This window comes from Idiotropiscis lumnitzeri, chromosome 17, assembly GCF_059441095.1.
Source record: "Idiotropiscis lumnitzeri isolate Australia: NSW breed Sydney's pygmy pipehorse chromosome 17, RoL_Ilum_1.0, whole genome shotgun sequence".
Classification (NCBI taxonomy): domain Eukaryota; kingdom Metazoa; phylum Chordata; class Actinopteri; order Syngnathiformes; family Syngnathidae; genus Idiotropiscis; species Idiotropiscis lumnitzeri.
The window spans coordinates 7,465,045-7,486,964 of record NC_142407.1 but is presented as its reverse complement, the minus strand read 5'-3'; the positions used below and the strand labels follow the sequence as shown (position 1 = coordinate 7,486,964).

At 39.6% G+C, this 21,920-nt stretch overlaps 2 protein-coding genes and 1 long non-coding RNA gene across 11 annotated transcripts in view; 1 reads left to right on the top strand and 2 right to left on the bottom strand.

Annotated features, from left to right (window-relative positions):
- The window catches only part of LOC148319918 (uncharacterized), a 49,979-nt gene extending 37,492 nt beyond the window's left edge, over window positions 1–12,487 (bottom strand). For 5 of the 6 annotated variants that reach the window (XM_088280154.1, XM_088280150.1, XM_088280152.1 and 2 more), the window contains exons 1-2: window positions 12,164–12,416; window positions 1,716–1,881 (exon numbers count right to left, since the gene is read on the bottom strand). In XM_088280154.1, coding sequence (XP_088136280.1) covers window positions 1,716–1,829 — 114 coding nt within the window. In that variant the 5' untranslated portion in view covers window positions 1,830–1,881; window positions 12,164–12,416. The other variant, XR_015839631.1, reaches the window with a different exon arrangement.
- A 1,484-nt stretch (window positions 12,488–13,971) lies between these two features.
- LOC148319917 (uncharacterized) lies at window positions 13,972–19,093 on the bottom strand. 2 transcript variants are annotated; one of them, XR_015839632.1, is made up of 4 exons: window positions 18,972–19,093; window positions 15,236–15,355; window positions 14,921–14,979; window positions 13,972–14,480 (listed from the first exon to the last, which is right to left on the bottom strand). It is a non-coding gene; the product is annotated as an uncharacterized LOC148319917 (long non-coding RNA). The 2 variants fall into 2 exon arrangements; XR_015839633.1 differs by having other exon boundaries at window positions 14,921–14,936.
- Window positions 19,094–19,373: 280 nt separating this feature from the next.
- ptrh2 (peptidyl-tRNA hydrolase 2) lies at window positions 19,374–21,042 on the top strand. Of its 3 annotated transcripts, XM_088279849.1 has the most exons (3): window positions 19,374–19,598; window positions 19,698–19,739; window positions 20,411–21,042. In XM_088279849.1, exon 3 carries the CDS (start codon window positions 20,418–20,420, stop codon window positions 20,952–20,954), a length of 537 nt encoding a protein of 178 aa, XP_088135975.1. In that variant the 5' UTR covers window positions 19,374–19,598; window positions 19,698–19,739; window positions 20,411–20,417; the 3' UTR covers window positions 20,955–21,042. The 3 variants fall into 3 exon arrangements, with proteins under 3 accessions (XP_088135975.1, XP_088135973.1, XP_088135974.1); XM_088279847.1 differs by lacking the exon at window positions 19,374–19,598 and having other exon boundaries at window positions 19,651–19,739; XM_088279848.1 differs by lacking the exons at window positions 19,374–19,598; window positions 19,698–19,739 and adding an exon at window positions 19,749–20,075.
- The last annotated feature ends 878 nt before the right edge of the window (window positions 21,043–21,920 follow it).

Below are 21,920 nucleotides of genomic sequence, written 5' to 3'. Positions count from 1 at the left end.
GAAGAATCCTACAACGGATCTGAGTATGCAGAACCTTTTAAACAGCTGGAGTTGCCTCAATGGAGTTGGCCAAAATACCTGTCCCTTTTGTGTACAAGTGAGTGAGGCCTCAAAAAAAAAAAAAAAAATGTTGTCCAGTCCATTTGCATTAGTTCATTACTTAAAACAATTCTGTTGGACCCCAAAAATAAAGCAGTGCTCAATATCATTAAACATTATTGGCAATCAATTTTTAGCTATTATTTTTGTCAGTTTTCACTTATCTCCTTTGACCATTGTGTTCTTTCTTCATCTAAAACAAATGTAACAACAATTTTCTTCTTGTTTAGGCGTGCTTTAGTCACACATACAGTCCTGCATCTTTAGCAAGTGTCACCAATGAGTCGCTCATGGACGTCTTCTTAATAGCACTCACCAGCGATGGGACATTTTGTAGTTCTGTTGTAGAAATGATCATTTCCAAAGATAAGCATTTACACCTGTTCGTCAGTAACGATGGAAGATCTGTCAGTGTTTTTTGACACGGATGTGCACCCCTTTTTTTATCTTTTTTTTTTGGCGGACTGACAACTGAGAATAACTTTGAGAAACTGATGGAATAACCATACACGAAAGTGGTTTTGGGGCGTCTTTGAAAATAAAAGACGACAACATTTTGGGAATGAGAAGCAGAAGAGTATAAGATTTTTTTGGGCGTGTAAAGTGGTCTAAAATGTTTCTAAAATTGTGTGCTGCTAACCTTGTAAAAGTTTTCTGTCCTAATACAGCGATGGCAGAATGCAATTTAGAGTTTAAGGAAGTGCATTAAAAATAACAATAACAGAGTGACTGACAGACTGGGCCGGTCTGAAATAATGACGGATGAGGATGACGGACTTCCGGGTAAGAAGGTGGCAAATGATAAAATTTCACTAATCATTTGAAAAAATAAACACATGCAGACATTTTTATGAATGCAATGCTGCAGATTGATCCGAAAAGAAATCATTAACATAATCAGTTAATGATCTTCTCATAGATTAATATGAATAATTATTCATAAAAACATAATCAAAGATCATTTGAGCAAATGTATTATTTTAGAAGTGTGTATCAAGCTGGTGACCCCCTCCCCGGCCCCATAACCCATACACAATAAAGTTTTAGTCCTCAAATTATTTACAGTATAATTAACCGTAACTGGCGGAATGTTCATTTGCTGTTAATTGAAATGACTACAGACTGTAGATGGAGACACGGTCGCGGCAACATTGGTTAGAGGTGTGAAACCACCAGGGACGCTTGGGGGAAACTTTTGGCACCTACTGGGGTTTTCCTTGCTCATTTGTTATAAAATCAGCGTACGGTACGTGTATGCGCAATTTGAATGCAAATTTGTGTCCTTTCAATCTAAAAAGTGGTGGATGTAATCATCTGCCTCTGTGACTGAAATTAAAATTATATTTTGTTAAAGTAGGAAAAGGGCAACTTGTTAACATAATTTGGAAATACAAATAACAATAAATTACAATTATTGTCATGTAGATTTGTTTTCTCACACCAGTGAATACAATTTTATCTCAGAAACCATATTTTTGTTTGTGTGTCACCCTAATGATGCTTACGTTATTTGTTATCGGAAAACGCTCTCACGTGAGATTGTTTCAGTCCTGTGATAATGTCGGTGATCACTGATTTTTATAAAATTTAAACTGCAACTGGCAAGACGTACTCACCCACATAAACGCTTCCAGACTGACGTTGGATGAGATCACACAGAGATACAGTAGGTGTTCCCATGATTGCAGATATTCTGTCTTCCTCTGAGGCACATACTCAAAATTCAGCATTGCTTGGCAGGAGCGGCTTGGGAGAATCCAAAGCGTACAGGCCGCTGTCTCTCTGTGTGTAGAGAAAAAGAAGAAAGGGAAACCCATTACAGGAGTGAATCTACTACTGGAAATAGTTTTGAGTCAGAGAAAGACCCTCTCTTTCTCAGACTCACAGTGACGCTGAGTCAAATTGAGAAAAATATATCGTGTTCTGTTTGAGTAGATTAAGAAAAGGCAACAAAACCAAATAGACCGAATAGAAAAAGGCAGTTTAATAGGCGAGGGCTAACAACCATGACACGACACAGCAGGGTATAAACAAGCCCATTTAAGAAGCTGATTGGCAAACAAAGATGATTGCTGGGCTTAAAGTTAATAATCACAATGGGGAATAAAACCCAGAAAAACAAAAAAATTAACAGAATATTAATTAGAAACAAACCAAGTACACAAATTGAACTAAATAAGAGTAATTCAAGGACAGTGGAAAGAAATCTGCATTTATGAAATGGACGGAAGCGTTTTATAATGTTAGGTATTTAAATAAATCCCAAGCAGAGTGAAAAGTATGGAGGACTGAAAGTGCCAAAATTAAATGTATAAATAAATCATGAAATGTTTAATTAAATTTGTCATTAATTAATTGTTTAATTTATTAATTAAATATGTAAATAAATGTCATTAATTAAATTGTCAATGATTATGTAAAAAAAAAAAAATCTACATTTGAATTAAACATTCCATAGTGTACTTATTTATTTAATTTTGGCACTTTTAGTCCTCCATAGAAATGGGAGGCGATATTTATATATTTTTTAATCACATGAAATAATTATTTTTAAAGAGTAATCAATTATTTTCCCAAAGCCAATCCTGAAACTGATTGAAATGCTTAATCTTTACGTTCATGAATGTGGATGAGACAATCTTGGATAAGACTTCGAGAGGTCCACTTTAAATCATATTGACGGCTCTTTGTGCTTCCATTTTGTAATTACGGTTGTGTGTGAGAAAACTTTGGAAAGGAAGAACGAGACGAGTGGGATGAATTTCTTCCGCAGTTTGTTGAGTTGCCAGCTTTGTGATCTTGACCTGATAAACCCTAACATCTTACTCCAATGTAGCTCACACACAATCTCCATTTAAGTCAAACAACCACAAGGAGGTTCCTTTTTAACACATGATTTGGAACACCACAGCTGGTTTGAGCTGCTTTTAAATGTAATTCACGCCATTGCTAAATTGTATGACTAAGTGGTAGAATGCAATTAGCATCATGGTTAATTATAAACAATTTGATATGGGCACCACGTGAAAAACAATTTTCCAAATTGAAAAGTTTTACTTTTTAGATCAGACTAGACACAAAGTTTGATTGTCAGAAAAGAACAAATAATCTTGGAGGGTATTAGGCACAATACTGGTGTTATTATGACAATATGGTTGATAGTATCAAGCAAGATTAGGAAACTGATCAGGCTCTAATTAGAAAGAAAAAGCCATGTCGTTTCACAAGCCTACACACTGTACACGCATTTGAATGGACCTGGATGATTGACGGATATAAACAAACAGGTTAGTAACAGTTGAATGGGCCACAAAGGGGGCCAGTGTAACATTGTGTGCTCCGTTTGTTTAAGCTCATGCACACTTGTGTGTGTAGAAAGGGTGCTTGTGACGCACTTGGGCAGTTTGGTGTTACGCAATAGACAGACCAAAGCAATCTGGCTAAACTGGGGTGGAAAGAGAAGTCCCGGACTTAGATTATGTGAGGCAGGACAAGACTTGATAGAGGTGGGAGGGCAGAGCAGTGGTGTGTGAGCAATGTCTTTAGTCGAACATCTTTCTGGATTCATACTTAAATCATACGTAAATCCCACCTACCCTTTTTGCAAACCCTTTATCATAAGTAAAACGGTTGAGAAAACACAGATCTTCAAAGTGCTCGTGGCAAAGAACACTTGTCGACACTGAGAAGCTTCCCAAAATGGAAACAAAGCATCGCCACACAGCGCCGAGGCATTTCGCCGAATAACGCAACAAAAATAGCAGTTGAGCAGCTCTTCAGACAATCAATAATGTAGTACAATGGCGACTTCTGCGAATGACGTCACTCCGGAATACCGGAGATTGCGGAACAAAATCATTTTTGTTGTTAGGGCGTTGCTATGGGTCTAACTTTGAATCAAGGACTTGTGTGTTAAAAAAAAAAAAAGCTAGTGTTCTTAAAATAGATTTAATACTCAAAATACAGTTGGTCAAATTTACTTCACACTTGGTCCTTATACAAAGAAGCTAACACCTTTATTTGATAAACTGAAAAAACATTCTAAGGTCACCTTTGTGCCGCTACAAATGTGTTAAGAAATTTGAAGTCAAAGTAAAGAAAATCAGTGAGCATAAAGGGTTATTGGGTAAAAAACATTTTGCTTGCTAAATATTTTCCAGTGACGCGGGGTGGGTGGGGAGTTGCGCCACGCCCCATAAATTTATACTAGGGGTGAAACAGCTTGCCAAAAAATTTTTTTGTGATGATCTTTCGTACCTCGACAGCAGCAGACAAACCCTGCGTCCACATTCACAGACTGGGTCCTCCGAAGGCCGCATTTTCGGCCGCATGGCGTCACTTTCGACGTGACTCGAACGCACGTTGTGTCCAAATTCACATGAAGCCTGTCCATATTTGCCACGGTTTATGCGGTCCACACAGGCGACAGGAGGAGGAGCATTTGAAGTTTGCGAATTGTCTTTCAGGAATTTGGATACCACGTGCAGTCAATTTTTGCGGGAAGTGACATCATGCGGCCAAAAATGCGGACACATCCAATGATTGGGCTCAACTAAAGTAGATGACAGTGCTCATTAAGCCTATCATCACCCTAACATCTAGCTGTATTTTTTTATATTTTATCTTTACTGCGCTGACGCACCAAAAATGACGTCCCCCAGTTTGTGAAAACACAACAAAACATTACTTGGGGTTTCTGTGGTAGCACAAAATAATCAAAATTATTAGTTCTATATATTATAGTTTATCCCCTGACGGTTCTCCTTTGAAAAAGATTAAAAGCATTCTAGAATCTCATGGCAGCCAAAGCCACATCATAGCAAGGAGACAGCTCAGTAGGCCTAATCTAAGAATACCCCCCCAAAAAAAAAAAAAAAAAATTAAAAATAAAGCATATAAAATGTTCAAATTCTATTTTGGACGAACAGTATCTGTTAAAAGGGGTGAAAAAGCAGGAGATTTGAATTAGCATTGTGATTCTTTAAATTGAGTTCACAGAAGAAGAGTAAAAAAATGACTTTTTTTTGTCATTGTTCTTGCAGGATAAAAATCACTTCATACACACTAACAGACTCCACTGATGCCTTGTTCCAAACAATGTCGACAGGCTTATTTTCTTACTGAAAAATATCACGATAGCAGAGGGAAAAAAAATTCTGATGGCTACACTGGCTTATTGATATAGCATTTTTCATCATGAATATATCGTATTTAAGTATAGTTCTAGTATATTTATTTAAAATATGCAAAGGACAAGTCAAGTATAAATTCACGTGTGCGTGAGAATGCATTTGACAAATATTTGTATATTTTCGCCAGTACTGATGGAAGGTACATCATTGACGGATGGCCATTTTACTGACGATTGACTGGAAAAAAACCCAAAAAAAACCAAATTTGACGGACTCAGCACAGACAGACGTGAGTTTTCATCATCACTAACCAGATCAAGTACCAACAAACCTCTCAGTACGTCATTAACGGTCACCTGTTTTGCTGACGGACTGGCAGACGGTGAAATGTATTGTATCGATGACGAAAGCGCGATTAAAATAACTTGACAAACTGATTGACTGACAATTAAAGTTTGGTTCGCCATGAAAAAAAGACAAAATGACGACGACTTAGAAGTACCCAGGCTGCAGACGAATGATGAATGACGGACTGGCAAAATGTTGTTTCTGAATTGCCCAACTCTGGTGAAATGCGGTCTCCAAGTGTCTACGTCACTGTGATCTCCTTGGCTGACTTTGCATCATCAGCCCAAGAAACTCTACTTGCATTTCCTTACAAACATATTTTGTGCGCTTCAACCTGTCAGCCTTTCATTTAATTTTGTGAAAGAACATTGAATGTTATGTAACACTATTGGAAGTGGGACTATTGCAAAACATCCCGTAAGAGGAGCCCCGCCACTTCCAAAGGTGTTAGAAGGTGAGGTCATTCTTAAATGGCGAAAAATACTTTGGATGGAATTGTTCGCCTAAAATGTGCACCAGTTGCAGAGGCTTTGAGGATGACTGCTGAAGTACAAAGTGAGTGGAATTTCCTCTGCACTAAAATAAATTGTGTGTCAACATGCCCATTGAGTGAGGATGTGAAAGCTTGTCGGCCTCTCGACGCAGCTGAGAGGAGCAACTGGTGCCCTCTCATCGCACCATATCATGCAATTTGTCAGCCCTGTGATTAATTTGTCATCACGGAAAAACTGATGATGGGATAATGTAGCAATATTTTCCAAATGACTGTGACGAGCAAATTTCGGGACTGTTGTTCTAAAAAAGTGACAATTATTTGATATACTCAAATAATATACAACAATGCATTTATATAACTAATATTTATGTGCTTTATGTAATACATTTTAAAAGTAGTTCAATGTAAAAAGTTAAGATAATATCTTTGTGGATATAAAATTTAATTTTTTTTTTAAAAAAGCAAAACTATTGACTGAAAAAGAACATCTTTCATTAAGATGTTTTTAATACCTGTTGTTAAGCCAAGTTCCGTTCCAAACTGCATAATTCTCGTGAATTGTTTCCGTTCTGACAGTTTGCCATGCATGGTTTAATTAGCTCAGGGGTTCCCCCACTTTGTGCCATTTTTGGGAGTTTCCTACACACTGGCTATACACGTGGCACCCAGCCTCAGTTGAAGTTGCTGTCAAAATCATTAGATAAAGTTAATTAACAATGTAATTAATTGTGTTTATTTTGTTAAGAAAAAAAAGACAAATGTATCCGTGCGCGTGAGTGGGGGTGCATGTGTGTGTGTGTGTGTGTGTGTGTGTGTGTGTGGGTGTGTGTGTGTGTGTGTGTGTGTGGGTGTGGGTGTTCATAATGACAGCTGGAATAGATGGCAAGTCAGACAGATGCCTGCGATGTCTAAGACGTTACATTTGAGAAGCCATTAATCCAATTTAAAATATGCGCATTACATACATGGAGAACGCTCCCCCCATTTACAAATCCCTTTGGTATTTGTGGATAAAAGCCTGGTGGAGATGCGTAAGTCACAAGACATTCGGGCAGATTCCTGTCTAACAGGATGAAGACGGAAAATAGTTAGAAAGATGAATGATAGCAATTGTGCGTCTTGTCTCTTTCTCTTTTTTTTCCAGGAGAGAGGAAATATTTGTGGTTGTATGTCATTCTCACCCAAATGTAGAAATCCCACAAGTATTGGCGCGTAAAAATCCCCAACCAACTTATCGTCATGATCCATACGCAAGTGAGCACTGCAACATGAGTGCAATTCCATTCAGGTTAATTGAAATTCAAAATGAATATTTGTAGAGAAACTCAGACGGAACAGCTCAGAAGCGATTCTCTCAATATGTGTCAAGTGAGGAAAAAAAAACAAAAAACAAAAACAGAACAAAAGCAAAGAAGGCAAGTTTAAAATGTACTCCAGATCATTCATACAAGGCAGCGTGAGCATGAGTCATATTTCAAACAAAGTAGCTCCATTTTCAACTGGGTGAACATGAAGTTATTTGTTTATGGAATTTTACAAAGAACGACACAACAGCGGTCAGGTGAGTTGAGAATGTAAAGCCACACTCTGAGTTATATATATATATATTTTTTTAAGAAAAGCAAATACACAAAACAGCTTGAATCATGACTTTTACTTTTGGATGAAAATATATTTCATGTTTAACAAAACCTTGTTGCATTAATATGTCAATGTCCTCATTTTTGTCACTGCTGGTCAGAAATAAGTCTATTTGTTGAATTTATGAATAAGTGTGAAGAGACAAGAATTAAAAAGTCTACATTGATGAGTGACATGTGGAAAATATGTATTTTTAAATAAACGATGCAATTTATAAGTAAGCAAGCCTGAATATAGATTCATCTACATTACAAATGTTTGTAAAAAAAATAAATAATTTAGTTATTCATTTGAGAGAACAGAAAATTGAGATAATTAACAAAATTCTTTCAGCAAAGAGGACGAAAGCCAGTAAACTTCTAAAGGGAAAAAATGCTTAAAGGGGAAGTCAATCTCAAAATTTAATTTACAAGAATATGTTCTATGCAGACCGACTATTCGAAACATAACATTTTGATTAATATTGCTTTTGCAGAGTATGAGTTAACCTGTAAAATCCACCTATTTTAACCATCTCAGGGGGCAGCCATTTTGTCACTGACTGTTGGCTAAAAATGACATCACAGTTGCTCAGGGCACAACTCATAACTCATATTCCACAAAGACAATATTAACCAGAATGCCGTGTTTAGACTAGCAAAGGTGCATGGAATATTTTATTACAAATAATTATTGGGTGTTGACTTCCCCTACACAGAAACAATGATTACTCAAGTGTAATGTTCAGAATTTAAAAAAAGAATGTCCGGAACGATGCTCATGTACACTGTGTGGGCCCACAAGTGAAACAAGATCTGTACTGTGCTCTTGCTCTATTTTATTGTTTTCTTCATGGTCTGTAAATTAAGCACCCACCACCCATAAACCTCCTTCCAGGGAACAGCAGGTTAAAATACACTTGATGTTATGCCAATAAGTGTGCTTTTTCTCTCGCTACGCATGAGCTACATGGTGTCAACTCTTCCCAAAAACTACTTTTGCAATGATCTCCCGCAGTTTCAGTAGGATGCACAGACTAAAGGGGAAAAAAAAGAGATCCAATCCCCCCAAGTTAAGGAACAGAGGTGCCGCCACACTGTCCACTGCAGTTATTCAGGATTTGCAACGCCCTCTACTGGAGAAATGGTAGTACTTTAACAAAAATCTGTGCACTAAATTGGTGATGGGTGCGTTATTAGCCGGGGATGGGTAGCTTTACTATTTACACCGGTACGGTACAAATTTTTGGCAACTGGGAATAAATACTCAGGAGTTAGTTTTGGTATTTGTGGTCATAAATGTTGTATGTATTAATAAAATCCCATGTTTTTCTACTTAAATGGATATATTACTATTTTTTCCATTTTCGGCAGTAAAAAGTTAATATTTGTCTGTAATGAATTTGATAACTTAATTTTCATGTGCAATTAATAACCGTAAAAATACATTTTGTCATTTGCTGTTGGTTGAAAATGACTCAGGACTCAGGAAACGAACAGTCACGGCCAAGATTGTGAACTTCACATGTGCCGGAAAATCGCCAACTTTTCCACTCCCACACAAATTACAAGGATGCACTGAAGTGACCGTATGATTTTATGTGTATTGGTATTCAGTATTACCAACCCAAATCAGTCAGGACCCAAAAAGTACCAATGTCGGTTCTATTGTTAGTACAAAGTGACTTTCATGTCCAATGGAGCACAAAACATGCAACTACTTTATCAGCATCTGCACCAAGTCAGCTAAGTAAAAAAGTACGATGGAACTTCAAAACACAAAATAAATAAATAAATGAAAAAGACTCAAAAGTAGCGGGTGGAACAGCCATCATAAGTGAAGTCACACAAGCCATCAACAAATCTCAGTGAGCATCACTAAAATTCATAGTGGATACACACACACACACACACACACACACACACACACACACGTGTTCAAACCAATCACAAGTCACCACACACCTGCCACTATTTAAACTAATCGCAGAAAAAATAAGATGTTCAAGTAGGCTTTTTTTTAATTTGAGTCTTATTTTTGATATATCACAAAAGCGTGTTTTTTTTTTTAGATTTACTGTACAACAGCTATTAATTCCAGCAGTACTTACACAACATGACAGTACAGTTTCGCAAGAACCTTTCGCTTCCCTTTCCAAGAAGTGTTTTTCGATTGAGAAGGGTTCATATATCTTTACCCTTTCTTGGCAGTTTATAATGTTAATTGGAACATTTCCGATCCAGATGATAAAGGTTTTATCAAGATTGGGTGGCAGGAGCCCATTTATAAGAATTTAGGCATTGGATGGCGCTGCCACTTTTGAAAGGAACATGTATTTATGCGGGGATCAGATCAGAGCTGACTATGTGGGTTGCCCCCATGAAATATTTGACAAATCTGTTCAGCCAAGGCTAGATTTCTTCTTTTTTTGCTGCTATTCACGTTTGCTTGGTGGAGGAATGATTGAAGTCTGAAGCAGCTAGACGTACCAGCAATTTAACACGTGATTCATCCAACAAGCAGGATCTTCAGCAACTGGTGGAACAACCATACACAACCACTACAGCCTAGTGTCTCTTACTCATACAGCCAATGTGGCAACATTTTGTGGGTCATACAGTTTTTGGGAGAGTACATTAAGCCAGCCAAGAGTAAGAAATTTCAACTCAATCAGATTAACAGGGTTAGAGATAATTTCATTGTTCTAAATGCCATGCTTAATAAATGCCAACATGTCAACAGACTTCTTCGATCTAACAGGATTTTTTTTTTGTCAAACACATTATGTGTGAGAAATTACATCATTGAGAAATGTCAAGGTGCCATTTAGCAAAGAATATGATAGGATAAGATGTGCCGGCAAAAAAAAAAAAAAAAAAAAATATATATATATATATATATATATATATATATGCAATAACTTTTATTCCCAAAAGATAAAGGCTTTAAAGCCATACACCACTGGGGGCGCAACAGATTACAGAAAGGAGTGTTTTCAGCTGTATAAAGTCAAGTTGCCATGGTGATTGCAACCTGCTCTCAACAACCATTTTAAGATCTCTGGTACCCTCTACTGATCACTTACAAATGACACGCCACACAATGAGTAGTGCATTATACTGTGTGCGGTAAAGTTCAGGTAGGATTGTAAATCTTTTAATATCATACTATTAAGTAGATTGTAAAAACAACAAAAGTCCAACTGTAATAAATTCTTAAATTGAATATTATTACAAATTATTCTGTTCAATGTTCATTCAGCATATATTATGGATTAGTCAACATGTCGGTCACCTATTTTATTGACTCATTGTTATACAGTGTATATATTTTAATGGAATACAAAAATCTCTCTGCAGGTTCTGAACTCTTATTTTCATCTTGGTGTCATATTGAGCACGATAACGTTGTCTGGAAGGCTCGTCGGTTCTTAATAGATCTTTAGACTACAAACTGAGGCTGTATGCTGTAACTACATCCAAGTAGTGCAAGTATTGATTTATTTACTTTGACAAAATGGCCTCATTAACCACAGAACCCATAGATAATTTTAGTAAGTTTAATCAGTACAAACGCACACTGTCCCTGTCTCAAAATAGCCTAAATAACTCAGAATGAAAAACCAATTCAAGCAAAAAATATATTAAAAGTTGAAGTAGAATAAAATGTGATGATAACATCCACATAAACATAAATCGGTTAAAGGATCGAACAAAAACAGCAGAGCTCTTCCTTTAAAAACAATCCAATTCATAAAAAATGCATGAGTGCGGCCTCAGCAAAGAGCACAGAGTTCCATCATGAACCCAATGACACCAAAACCTGCAGTAGCAACTACAGCCACTAGATGGCAACATCCTGCTAAGAAACGCCTCAGTTTATTGCATGTGGGAGGGAATTAGTTGGGCTTTTAAAAACAGCTAAATGCGAGTGGTGCACGCTGTGGTTTCAGTTCAGGTCCAACGAACAAGGGTACATGAGTCTGACAGCTTTGATGACAGATGGAGCCAGGGCAGCAAACACAAGCAGATGTCTTTGCTCTCTGATCTAATCAACAGTGCAGACCTCCTTGGTATAAAGAGGAAAAAAAACTCTCAGGAGATGCAGAGAGTTGGAGGGGACTGAGCACACAGAAAGGAGGGTGAGTGAGTGACAGAGGGGGGAGAATTGAGGGAGGCGGGCGCGAGAGTCATTTTATCCTCGTGCGCATTCAGTCAGAGGGGTCAGCGAGTGCGATTGTTCTAGGACTGCTCGTCAAAACAGCGCAGCCACCACAGCCCCTACTCATGTGCCCCCACTCTCAAATGCATGCACGCACGAAATCGTGCCAACACGCTCCCGTGTGCCCTCAAAAAGCTTTCACTCGCAAAACCACCAACACCTTTTCTTTAAGAGCTGCGTCACAGCGGCAACATCACACACTGACACACAGAAGCAAGAGAATAACATTAGACAAAAAATGTCTTACCAAATGAGCAGGAGTGAGGTGCCAAAACCCCCCAAAGGGGGGGATACCGAGGCCAACCCAACGGCGCCTTCTTCTCCACGTTGAGCGCAAACTGCAGAGGCCAGAGAGAGGAACAGTCAACCACATGGCAGGGACACACTATCAGAGTGTGAGCAAAACAAGGAAGACAAGAGAAGGGTGACGGGTGGGGGGGTACAACAGAGAAAAAAGGGAGGGAGGAGTGAGAGAAGGTAGAGGAGTGAAAGTGGACCAAACGCACTTTAAAGTGTGAGAGAGGGCAAGTGAGTTGTGGAGAAAGCGAGGGAGAGAGGGAGCGATTCTGAGAGACCTTAGGAGACAGAGGTTGTTGTTGAGTTTAGCTGACAGGGCCGTAGGGTAGGAGTGTTCAGCACACTGACACAAGAACAGCTCCATTATTCTGTCTGCTGGCAGATGATGTTACACAACTCATGAAGTCATCATAACACAAGCGAAGATCTCGCCCTGCCTGGAACACTATCACTGCGATCTATCCCGTTGTTCACATCGCCTCCCTCCTCATGGCACAGGCGGTTATGTGAGATTATTGGAAGTAAGGTGGCGGACTGGAAATGGGCTCTGTCAGAAGCTCGGCTTCCCGGGAAACCCAGCAAAACAAAAACAACACATCCAGGCTCTCTCTGCTGGCCGGCTACTGAGGAGTGTCATGCCAACAAGAAGCGTGTGGTCACAGAGAAGCCATTGCACAACACTTGGGTCCGTGTCCAGATAAAAGAAAAAAAAAAACAACAGCGGCAGGTTGCAAAGTGTGACCATTTGCGACAGGAACGACAAGAAAAAGTGGTCAAGACCAGCGGGAAGGTTTTCATTGACTAATCATTTAAATGTCTCCACTAATTTAGTTTGGCTAGTAAAAGGAAAACACAGGCCAGCCAAAACTTTGCGAGATGTTAATCATTAACTCAACAGCTCTTAGACAAATTCAAAGTGGTTGAACACTTCTTTGCGAATGCCGTGCTCTCGGGTTAGACCTGGTCTGTGCTTGCTTGTTCATTTGTACGTCAAACAACCAAGTGAGTCAAATGGAAACTAAAAGAATGTAATCACACATAAAGATACCGAAATGAATAAAAGACATTATAAAACACGATCGCAAGAATCATGATACTCACCAAAAAAGCGATCCAATTATCAATTATCCAGATATCAATCGTTATCAGGCTTCTGCAGAGCTGAGGAGCTGATCCTTTGAATTGGGAGTGGAGGAGGAAGACAAAAAAATGCAGGATTGTGTTCCTTGAGGGACCCGCGTTCTCCATCCCTGCCTTAAATGCACCTGCACATTCTAATGCAGGGGTCTCAAACCTGCAGCCTGGGGGCCAGTTGCGGACCTCAGGATGGTATTTTGTGGTACTCTACTTGATGTCAAAGTTTAATGTTTTGCAGCCACATTCTTTTGCTGATTTTGTGGGATACTTGATCCAACCCAGACTATCTCCAGCGGCCTCCACATAAGTTAAATTCTGATGGGATCCAAAAATAGAATCATATCAGTCTTAACACAAAATTCAGACCTATTGTGACTAGCCCTCTTATGTAGAGCTTGTGTGTTCTCCCAATCCTTTAGTGGATTCTCTGTTATAGTTTTGTTTATTTGGGGGTTTTCTTGTTGTTGTTGAACGGTTCATGAAACTAGTAACTATTCAATCAAATGGGTTAGAGATAATAGTTTAAGGGTGGTGACCATGACTCAAAATCATACTTAGTCAATGTTTTTGCTCAGTCACATACAAAACCAAACTGTGACGGTATAAAAATTACATTTAATCTTCAGCATTGTGACAAGCAGATGTCGACACTGGATTTCTCATATTAAGAATCAAAACAGTGATTTTGCCAAACAACACTAAAAAGTCTGACTTTGTTCGACAACCATTGTCCTCATTCACATCTGAAGCAAAACAAGTGTGCAGCCTCAAATCAGAACAGCATGTAGCCTTCAGCCTGTACACGTGTTCTAAATTGTAAACCTGAATGACAATGTATGCCTTGCGTGCGCTTGAATAACCTGTAACATGTTCTCACGTTTCCTTGAGGAGCACACGTGGAGCCATGTGCTTTAAAATGATGTTGAAGAGCAGCTCCTCTCAGAGAGCACGCTGCTCGTGGCTCACCACATCCTCTTGTCGTTTACAAAATAAACACATTGTCGTCACACACTTAGAGGCCTCCCCGAGCGCACACGCTGACCTTCCCAGGGGCCCCACAAAGTTGTAAAATACTTGTTGTGCAGCCCGTGGAATTTCTTCTTAGTTTGCTAACCTCCAACAGCATCTGTCTGTAATTGAAATAGACAAGCGCTATCAGCATGCATGCGAGATAAAGGGTAATGACAAGAGAATTAAGAGCGTCCTCAGATTCCGCTCCTGTGCAGCGTTAAATATTTCATGAGGAAGACTAAACAATAAGGGAGAAGGTCTTGTGAGTTGACAGCACAAAAGACCGTCAAGGTCATCTCATGTCTGTGTGTAATGTGCATGTTTTTTTGTTTTTTTTTTTTTGCTGTGAGTGTACTTCTGAAAGGCAAACCACACGAACACTTTGGACATTTAATATTAAAATCTTTCTTGCGTGTGCTCAAACAAATCTGTTGCAGTTTACCACTATTTCATTTTATTTGATTTTAATTGAACAGCAACAAAAGAAGAGATCGTGAATTTGAAGTGACATTTTCCTGTTCACGGCAGAGGATCCCCACTGGCACATCATTGTACATACCTTCCTTGCCATCGTCCTGAAAAAAAACTGGAACAGGGCCTCAACATGTCTCCATGGTGCTACAAAAAAAATAAATAAATAAACAATGTTTGGTGGGTCGGGGGTAAGACAGGGGAGCTGAAGAAAGTGGAAGGGTGGTTTTAGAGGAAAATAGAGGAGGTAATAAATGGGGAACTAGGAAGTGGAGCTCGAGAAAAATCTCCCACATTGGAGTGAGGCATCTGACTTCAGGAGAGCTCACATAACAAATACATTTACTTGCAAACGTTAATTTTAAGCACAATCATGAAAATATGAAGTTGAAAATCAACTAACCTTTCCTTGCCTTGTCAGGTCAGGTCAGCCACAACTTTCCCTGTGACACCTCCCTTATTGCCTGAAAGGGCAAGTCAAGTCCCAAAAATTTGTTGCAATGTTCTATGCGCCCTCACTAGTCTAAGGAGCCCAGGAGACAGGAGAAACAAGAACATGAGTCAAATCCATACATATCCAAAACAACATCACAAATGCAGAAAATGACATCTAGAGCCTATATTGATATGACAAGGTCACAAAAAAATTGCGGCCTCAGTTTTTTTTTTTTTTTTTTAAGTGAAATGCAGCAGTTTTTGAAGTGGTAATTCGATGCAAAAACTAGGTAATAATTTAAGCTAGTGTGCAAGTCTGTGGCTAGCTACATCACTGTCTGTGTTACACTATAAATTCGACTTTACTAGAGTGTCCATCTCACCTTTTTGTGGCTGAACTCAGCCTCAATCAAGCTTCGTCGGGTGAACAACTTCCTTGGTAGATTTTCACTTGTCAAGAAAAATAAAACCAATACTGATGACTCCTTCCATCTCTCTCTCTCTGCTTTGTCTCACAGCGTTCGGACCTCATCAATTGATACCATCAGTCCGCTCTCTCCAGACTAGGCTAAAATCGATTTGGTAGGGTGATTGAACATTCTAAATTGTCCCTTGGTACGAGTGTGATCTCGGATGGTTTTTGTGTATGGGATAGGCTCTCCAGCACCCCTGCGACCCTTGTGAGGGGATGCGGATCAGATAATGGATGGATGGATGAAAATATAATCAACTTTGAGTTGAATTAAAATATTGGTTTACAGTGTAAACTGTCACAGTAAAAACAGTCTAAGAAATGCAGTTGATTGCAACTGCGAGTATTTTGAACAAGTTGACATCCTCTGGAGAAACACGTGTGTGTGTGCATGTGTACAGAGCTGCTCACTACAGGTCTCTCAGGAATGTGTCAGTGGGCAGCGAGGTGGGGACTCTGACATGGAACTATGCAGCTCACCATCTGGTGGAAGCGTCAGTCATGTACACATTAAGAGCTCGGGTCTTTTAGATCCAGCTCGCCTGCTCGTGTTTCCGTCTTGCGAGCTGCAGAAGCAGACCACTAGTGTCTCATGAGTTGTTGTTTTAAAAAGCGACCAGGGGCTATTTTGCTTTGAGAAGCTGTCATTTTGGCTAACAGTGGTCATTTTGAGGTCATCTTGGACATTTCAAGGGGGTCCTTTGAAAAAGATTTCTTGACAAAAACGCCATTGAAGTACAAAGGAAATATGTTCAAGTTTCTTTTTTTAATAGAATCACTAATAACTAAATCAGGTGGAACGGTGGGTGACTGTTTAGCACGTCCGCCTCACTGTTCAGAGGTGCATAGTTAGATTCCAGCTTGGGCCTTCCTGTGGAGCTTGCATGTTCTCCCTGGACCTGCGTGGGTACTCCGGTTTCCTCCCAGATTAAAAAAACATGCTTGGTAGATTGATTGAACACCTTAAATTGTCCCTAGATGTGAATATGTGAGTATTTGTCTTTGTGTACCCGGCGATTGGCTGGCAACCAGTTCAGGGTTTAACCCGCCTACTGCCCGAAGATATCTTGGATAGGCTGTAGCACCCCTGCGACCCTCGTAAGGAAAAGCGGCTTAGATGATGGATAGCTAATTAAATCACATTATCTTAATATATTCATCCATCCATCCATTATCTTCAGGTATGGGAAGAATATGCAAACTCCACACAGGAAGGCCAAAGCTGGAACCAAACCCTGCACCTCTGCACTGTGAGGCCATCGTGGTAACCAATCTCCACCACGCCGCCCTATCTTGACATATTTTAATGCTCAAAACCAAGTATAAAGAACTCTTCAATAGTATCTTTGCCCTTTGCCTTCCCTCAATTAACTCAACTGTACTGCTCTCGTTGCCTCTCTAAGGAGGGGGGGGAATAAAAAAAAATCAATGATTAAAAAAAAGTTAGATTTTTACGATTGTATGTGAACCAGTACAAAGCTTTCATGAGTTCATTAGCCCTTAGAATCCCCAAAACGTTTTAATCATGATAAATGAGGTTATTTAGCATTCTCCCGAGTGGGGAAAAATGCTCACATTAGAATCTCATGTTTTCTTGCAATGGCATGCGTTTGAAGCAGGCTCCTGGCATTCAAAACATGCCACCACTTGAAATGTCAACAAGAAAGTATTACTAATTTAATGCAAGTGGACTTGTGTACACACACGCATCAACATCAAGTCGAGAGTATGCGATTCATCTTACTGTGTGATTGACAAAGTTTTACTGTTTATCACTGTCCATGTAGCAAAAGCAGAGCCATATGTCAACGTGCGTGTGTGAGACATAGCACGGCTCCAGCTCTAGCTCTTGATTGCGCAACTGCTTTCTACCAAAACAACTCAGACCTGTTGAGTAACTTCTGAGAGAGAGAGAGCGAGAGAGAGAGAATACAGCGCACATAAAAATCAGAATGAGCGGTTTAATGGGTGGCAGAAAGCTTTGATAGTTTAAAAAGATAAGCATAGAACACTTAATGAATTATAGAAATCAGACATGGCACAATAATTCAAGTTGTTAGATAAATGGGTAGGTTTTAAATGTTACATAAACTTGTTTTGGAGCCACAGTGGCAAAATGGGCTAATTATGCATTGGTACATTGGGAACAGTGGGCTGCATTTCAAGAGTTTAGGGTGTGGCGATGGTGGAGATATGGTGCAAATACAAAAACAAGGCTTTGCATTGGGAGGGGAGTGGGAATGGTGCAGGCTGCAAGAAGTCATAAAACAAGACATTTTCATAATAGACTGGCATGAACCACAAGAGAGACGGTCTAATTAAATCTCTAGAAATAAGCAGATAACTAGCCCTGGAGAAATTCTGAGACTTGTTAGTTCTTGGTGGGTTTCACATCACAAAAACACATTATACAAAAATACAATCCGAGGCACATTCACGAAAATCGCGTAGCAAAACAACAAGAGGGGAAAATGATCGTTAAATTCTGTTTTGGTCATAATAAAACACTTTATGCATCCATTGTATCAGATAAAGGCAGCAAACAGACACTCAAATAATAAATATGAGCGTTTCTTACTTTTGGGCAATAGGTAGGGAATTATTGGTCTGGCTGACACAAAAATAAAGGCAAAAGAACCATTCATTGATACAAAAGGCAATTTATTTATCTACTTCAATTAGTTAAAAAAATACCAAAAACTCTGACTGGTAGTCCTTTTAAGCATTCACATTGTCAGTAAATTAATTACAATTACAATACAAAAGAAACTGTGGTTTAATTACTGAAAAATTTCTAGCTCATTTTACACAGGCGCACCTGCGTTTGCCGCAAAAGCAAGCGCATCTGAATTTCCGCGCCAGCCCAAGTAAGTCTCGTTTATCATGTTTGATAATTTGTCACTCCAGCCTGCGCCATTTTAGACGTTTCCGGCGGACCAAGGACATTTTCTTTTCCAAACCGAGACACACCTGACAAGACGGCTAAAAGCCGTCTAAGGAGCCATTCATAATCAAACATATATGGAGATAAAGATTCTAGATGGGCCTAGTTTGTTACTAGTGCAGAACCATAGTTCATTTGTAATGTTTAATTGAGTGGGGTAAATAGCAGTGGCGGGACGTGCATTTCAGACGTAGGTCCTCAGTGAACTCCTACTTGAATGAATCCCCCTCATTATAGCATGATTTATGACACCACGGCTGGACAAATAATACATAGAAACACACTTACACAGTACTGAGTGAGTGTTGGACGACCTCGCTTCTCTTGAAAGGTCCGTCTCGAAAATGGCCTCGAAAGTGTATCTGCAATTAAGTCTGTACTTTTCCCTCTTGCGGCCATTGTGGTTTAAAAAAAGCAAGAATATATATTAGCTTTTCGAACGGTCGCCAGTTACAACTACCAGGTGTGTTGATTCCGCATAGTGCTGACCCTTCCCAAGTGAGTATCCAATCACAAAACATGTTTGTCACCTTCAGCGCAAGGCCAGCGAGTAGGCTCGCTGTAACCAACTCGATCTGATTGGCTATCGCATCTGTCCATCAACTCTGAAAGCTAATTGGCTTTGATAGAACAGATTCCCGCACGATTGTATTTGAAGGCCTCAGGCGAATGGTGCGTGCTACTGGTTTTGTGAAATCTGCCTGCCAACACGAAATAGCTGAATTCTGATTGGATAAAAACTCTCACTAAAAATACAACACTCGGATATAATATGACATAATTGTGAAGAATGTGATCATGATTTCTTGATTATGCTTCTCCAGCAGAGAAGGAAATGACCTTGACGGCCCACGACTTGTAAGCAGGGTATAAAATATAGATTACTCAGAAGACAGCAACATTAGTGTGGAAAGGGTATGTTACACTCCTGTACGCTAGATGGCGCTAACACAGAAAAGAAGAGTGCTACCTCCATTACACTATGTGGCGCTATCAGACTTTTTTACGATTCAGACCGAAGAAGAGGCTTCTTTTCGGTGGGTGGAGCCAACTCGAGTGAGTAACTTTTCTCTCGTTCTGTGAATAAATGTTTCCAAAAGCGTTTTTTGCATTTAGCCAAACGAGCGAGTCGAACGTCACTGCCATTGTCATGAAGACCGATGTGCTTTTGACAAAGAGTTTGTAGGCGCTAACAGCAGCTAACGTTAGCTCGCCCAGCATCCTGCGCCTCAAGAGACAATCTCTCAAATAAATGAACCGTATACAGTGAATTGTGCTGGTTTATTCTCAGAGATATTTTATTCAAAAACGATCTTGTCAGATAAGCTCTCTGCAATGACAATATAAACGCGAGATTCCATTAAGAAACGCGATAATGAACTGGAATCAAATGTAAGTACGGGAAATTTCTATGGGAAATTCAACTGGGAAACTTGTGTTTATTGCAAAAATAATACGATTAAAATGTGTATTTTAAAAGATTTTTATTTAATTTCAAAATAAAGATTTTAAGTATTGCTCATTGCCATTGAAAATTGCACATTACAAACAGATTTGACAGTTTTAGATAACTTTGTACTGTTGTATTTAACTTAACAGAGAAATAATTGCAATTGCTATTGCCGACCGATAAGATTTTTGCAGCCCAAACTAACCAAGTTAAAAATAACACTTTTCTGCAAAAAGATTGGTTGAAGCAATGACTTGCTGTGTTTGATGTTCTCCAGGTTTAACATGGACATCCTCAAGGGTCCATGGGAAATGCTGAAGAGTCCGCTGGGCATGGGTGTCGCTGTAGGATTTGGCTGTGGGCTCCTTCTGGGTTGGCAGCTGCGCACCTACTTGGGTCCGTCCCCCAAAGGTCTGATGAGCACCTTGGGGTCGGGCTCGACCGAAGCGATGGTGATGGGTGAAGGAGGGGCGTTCAAGATGACCCTGGTGGTCCGGAGCGACCTCAAGATGGGAAAGGGGAAGGTGGCATCCCAGTGCGCCCACGCAGCAGTGGCGGCCTACAAGCAGGTGCAGCGCAGGAACCCCGAGCTCCTCAAGATGTGGGAGTACTGCGGCCAGCCCAAAGTGGTGGTGAAGGCCCCAGACGAGGACACCCTGATTCAACTCCTGGGGCTCGCTAAGGAGATGAGGCTGCCCGTCAGCTTGATCCAGGATGCGGGCAGGACACAAATAGCCGCTGGCTCCCGCACGGTACTCGGTATCGGTCCCGGTCCGGCTGAGCTCATTGACACTGTCAGTGGAGATTTGAAGCTTTACTAAAGCTGCTCCTCTTCACATGAATGTGCTGTATCCAGCTTCTATACTCAAACAACTTGTGAATGTTTAATACAAAGGAAATGCAATGACATTACTTGTCACTCTGTATCATTGGCACAGATAGATGAAGGATGCATTATTTTTCGGAAATAATTTTTCAGGACAAATAAAGTGGAATTGGACAATGGTCCTATGGCATAAGATGAATCTCGCAATCGTCTAATGTAAGTTTGATGAAAGTGACCAAAATATTCACCTTGTGTTGTAGCCTCAGCCACTATGTCAAAAAGTAGTTCATGTTTGGTCAGTCACAAGTCACAAATCTTTTGACACTGCTGCCCCATCTCAAACAAATTCTATTGCCACATTTTTATCAGTGATAATGTGGCCACTTGCTGTTATTCTTGTGTAATGAAAAAAAAAAAAAAAAAATGTTCATTCCTTCCCAAGCAGTTGCAAGACATTTTTCCAACTACATACACATCTCAAATAGTATTTTAGAAAAGTTCATTTATTTCAGTTCAGGTCAAAAAGTGATGCTCATACCAATTCCACCAATCACATGGGTTTAAAAAAATATTCACTCGAGTAAAGAGTTTCCATTTTAGTTGAACTATATAAAAGGTTGTCGACAAAATTTGAGCTTCACCTACTTGGCCACACAAGCGAACCAGTTGCGTCATGTGCCATGAACAGTCTTTGCTTTAAACCGAATGTCTACACTCTACAAGATGCCATTTATCTTTGTTGTAATCTATTGATATATTTTAGAATTCATATTTCTACTGCTACAGGATTACTTATTTGGGAGTTTAAAATAAAGCAACTGATTCAAAATAGAGATGGTATTTGACTATATGGTTATTTTGGGCTGGGAGATTGGTGTCCATAGAAATTCTGACATTCTCCAAACCACCACAGGACTGATATAGATAAATATTCTGACACACACACTAACAAATGATTGGT

Bases quoted from the DNA above. Each gene is read 5' to 3' on its own strand.
- ptrh2 (XM_088279847.1), top strand. From the start codon at position 19,666: ATGTGGCGCTATCAGACTTTTTTACGATTCAGACCGAAGAAGAGGCTT. The intron at 19,740-20,410 runs GTGAGTAACTTT...GATGTTCTCCAG, and splicing joins GGTGGGTGGAGCCAACTCGA to GTTTAACATGGACATCCTCA.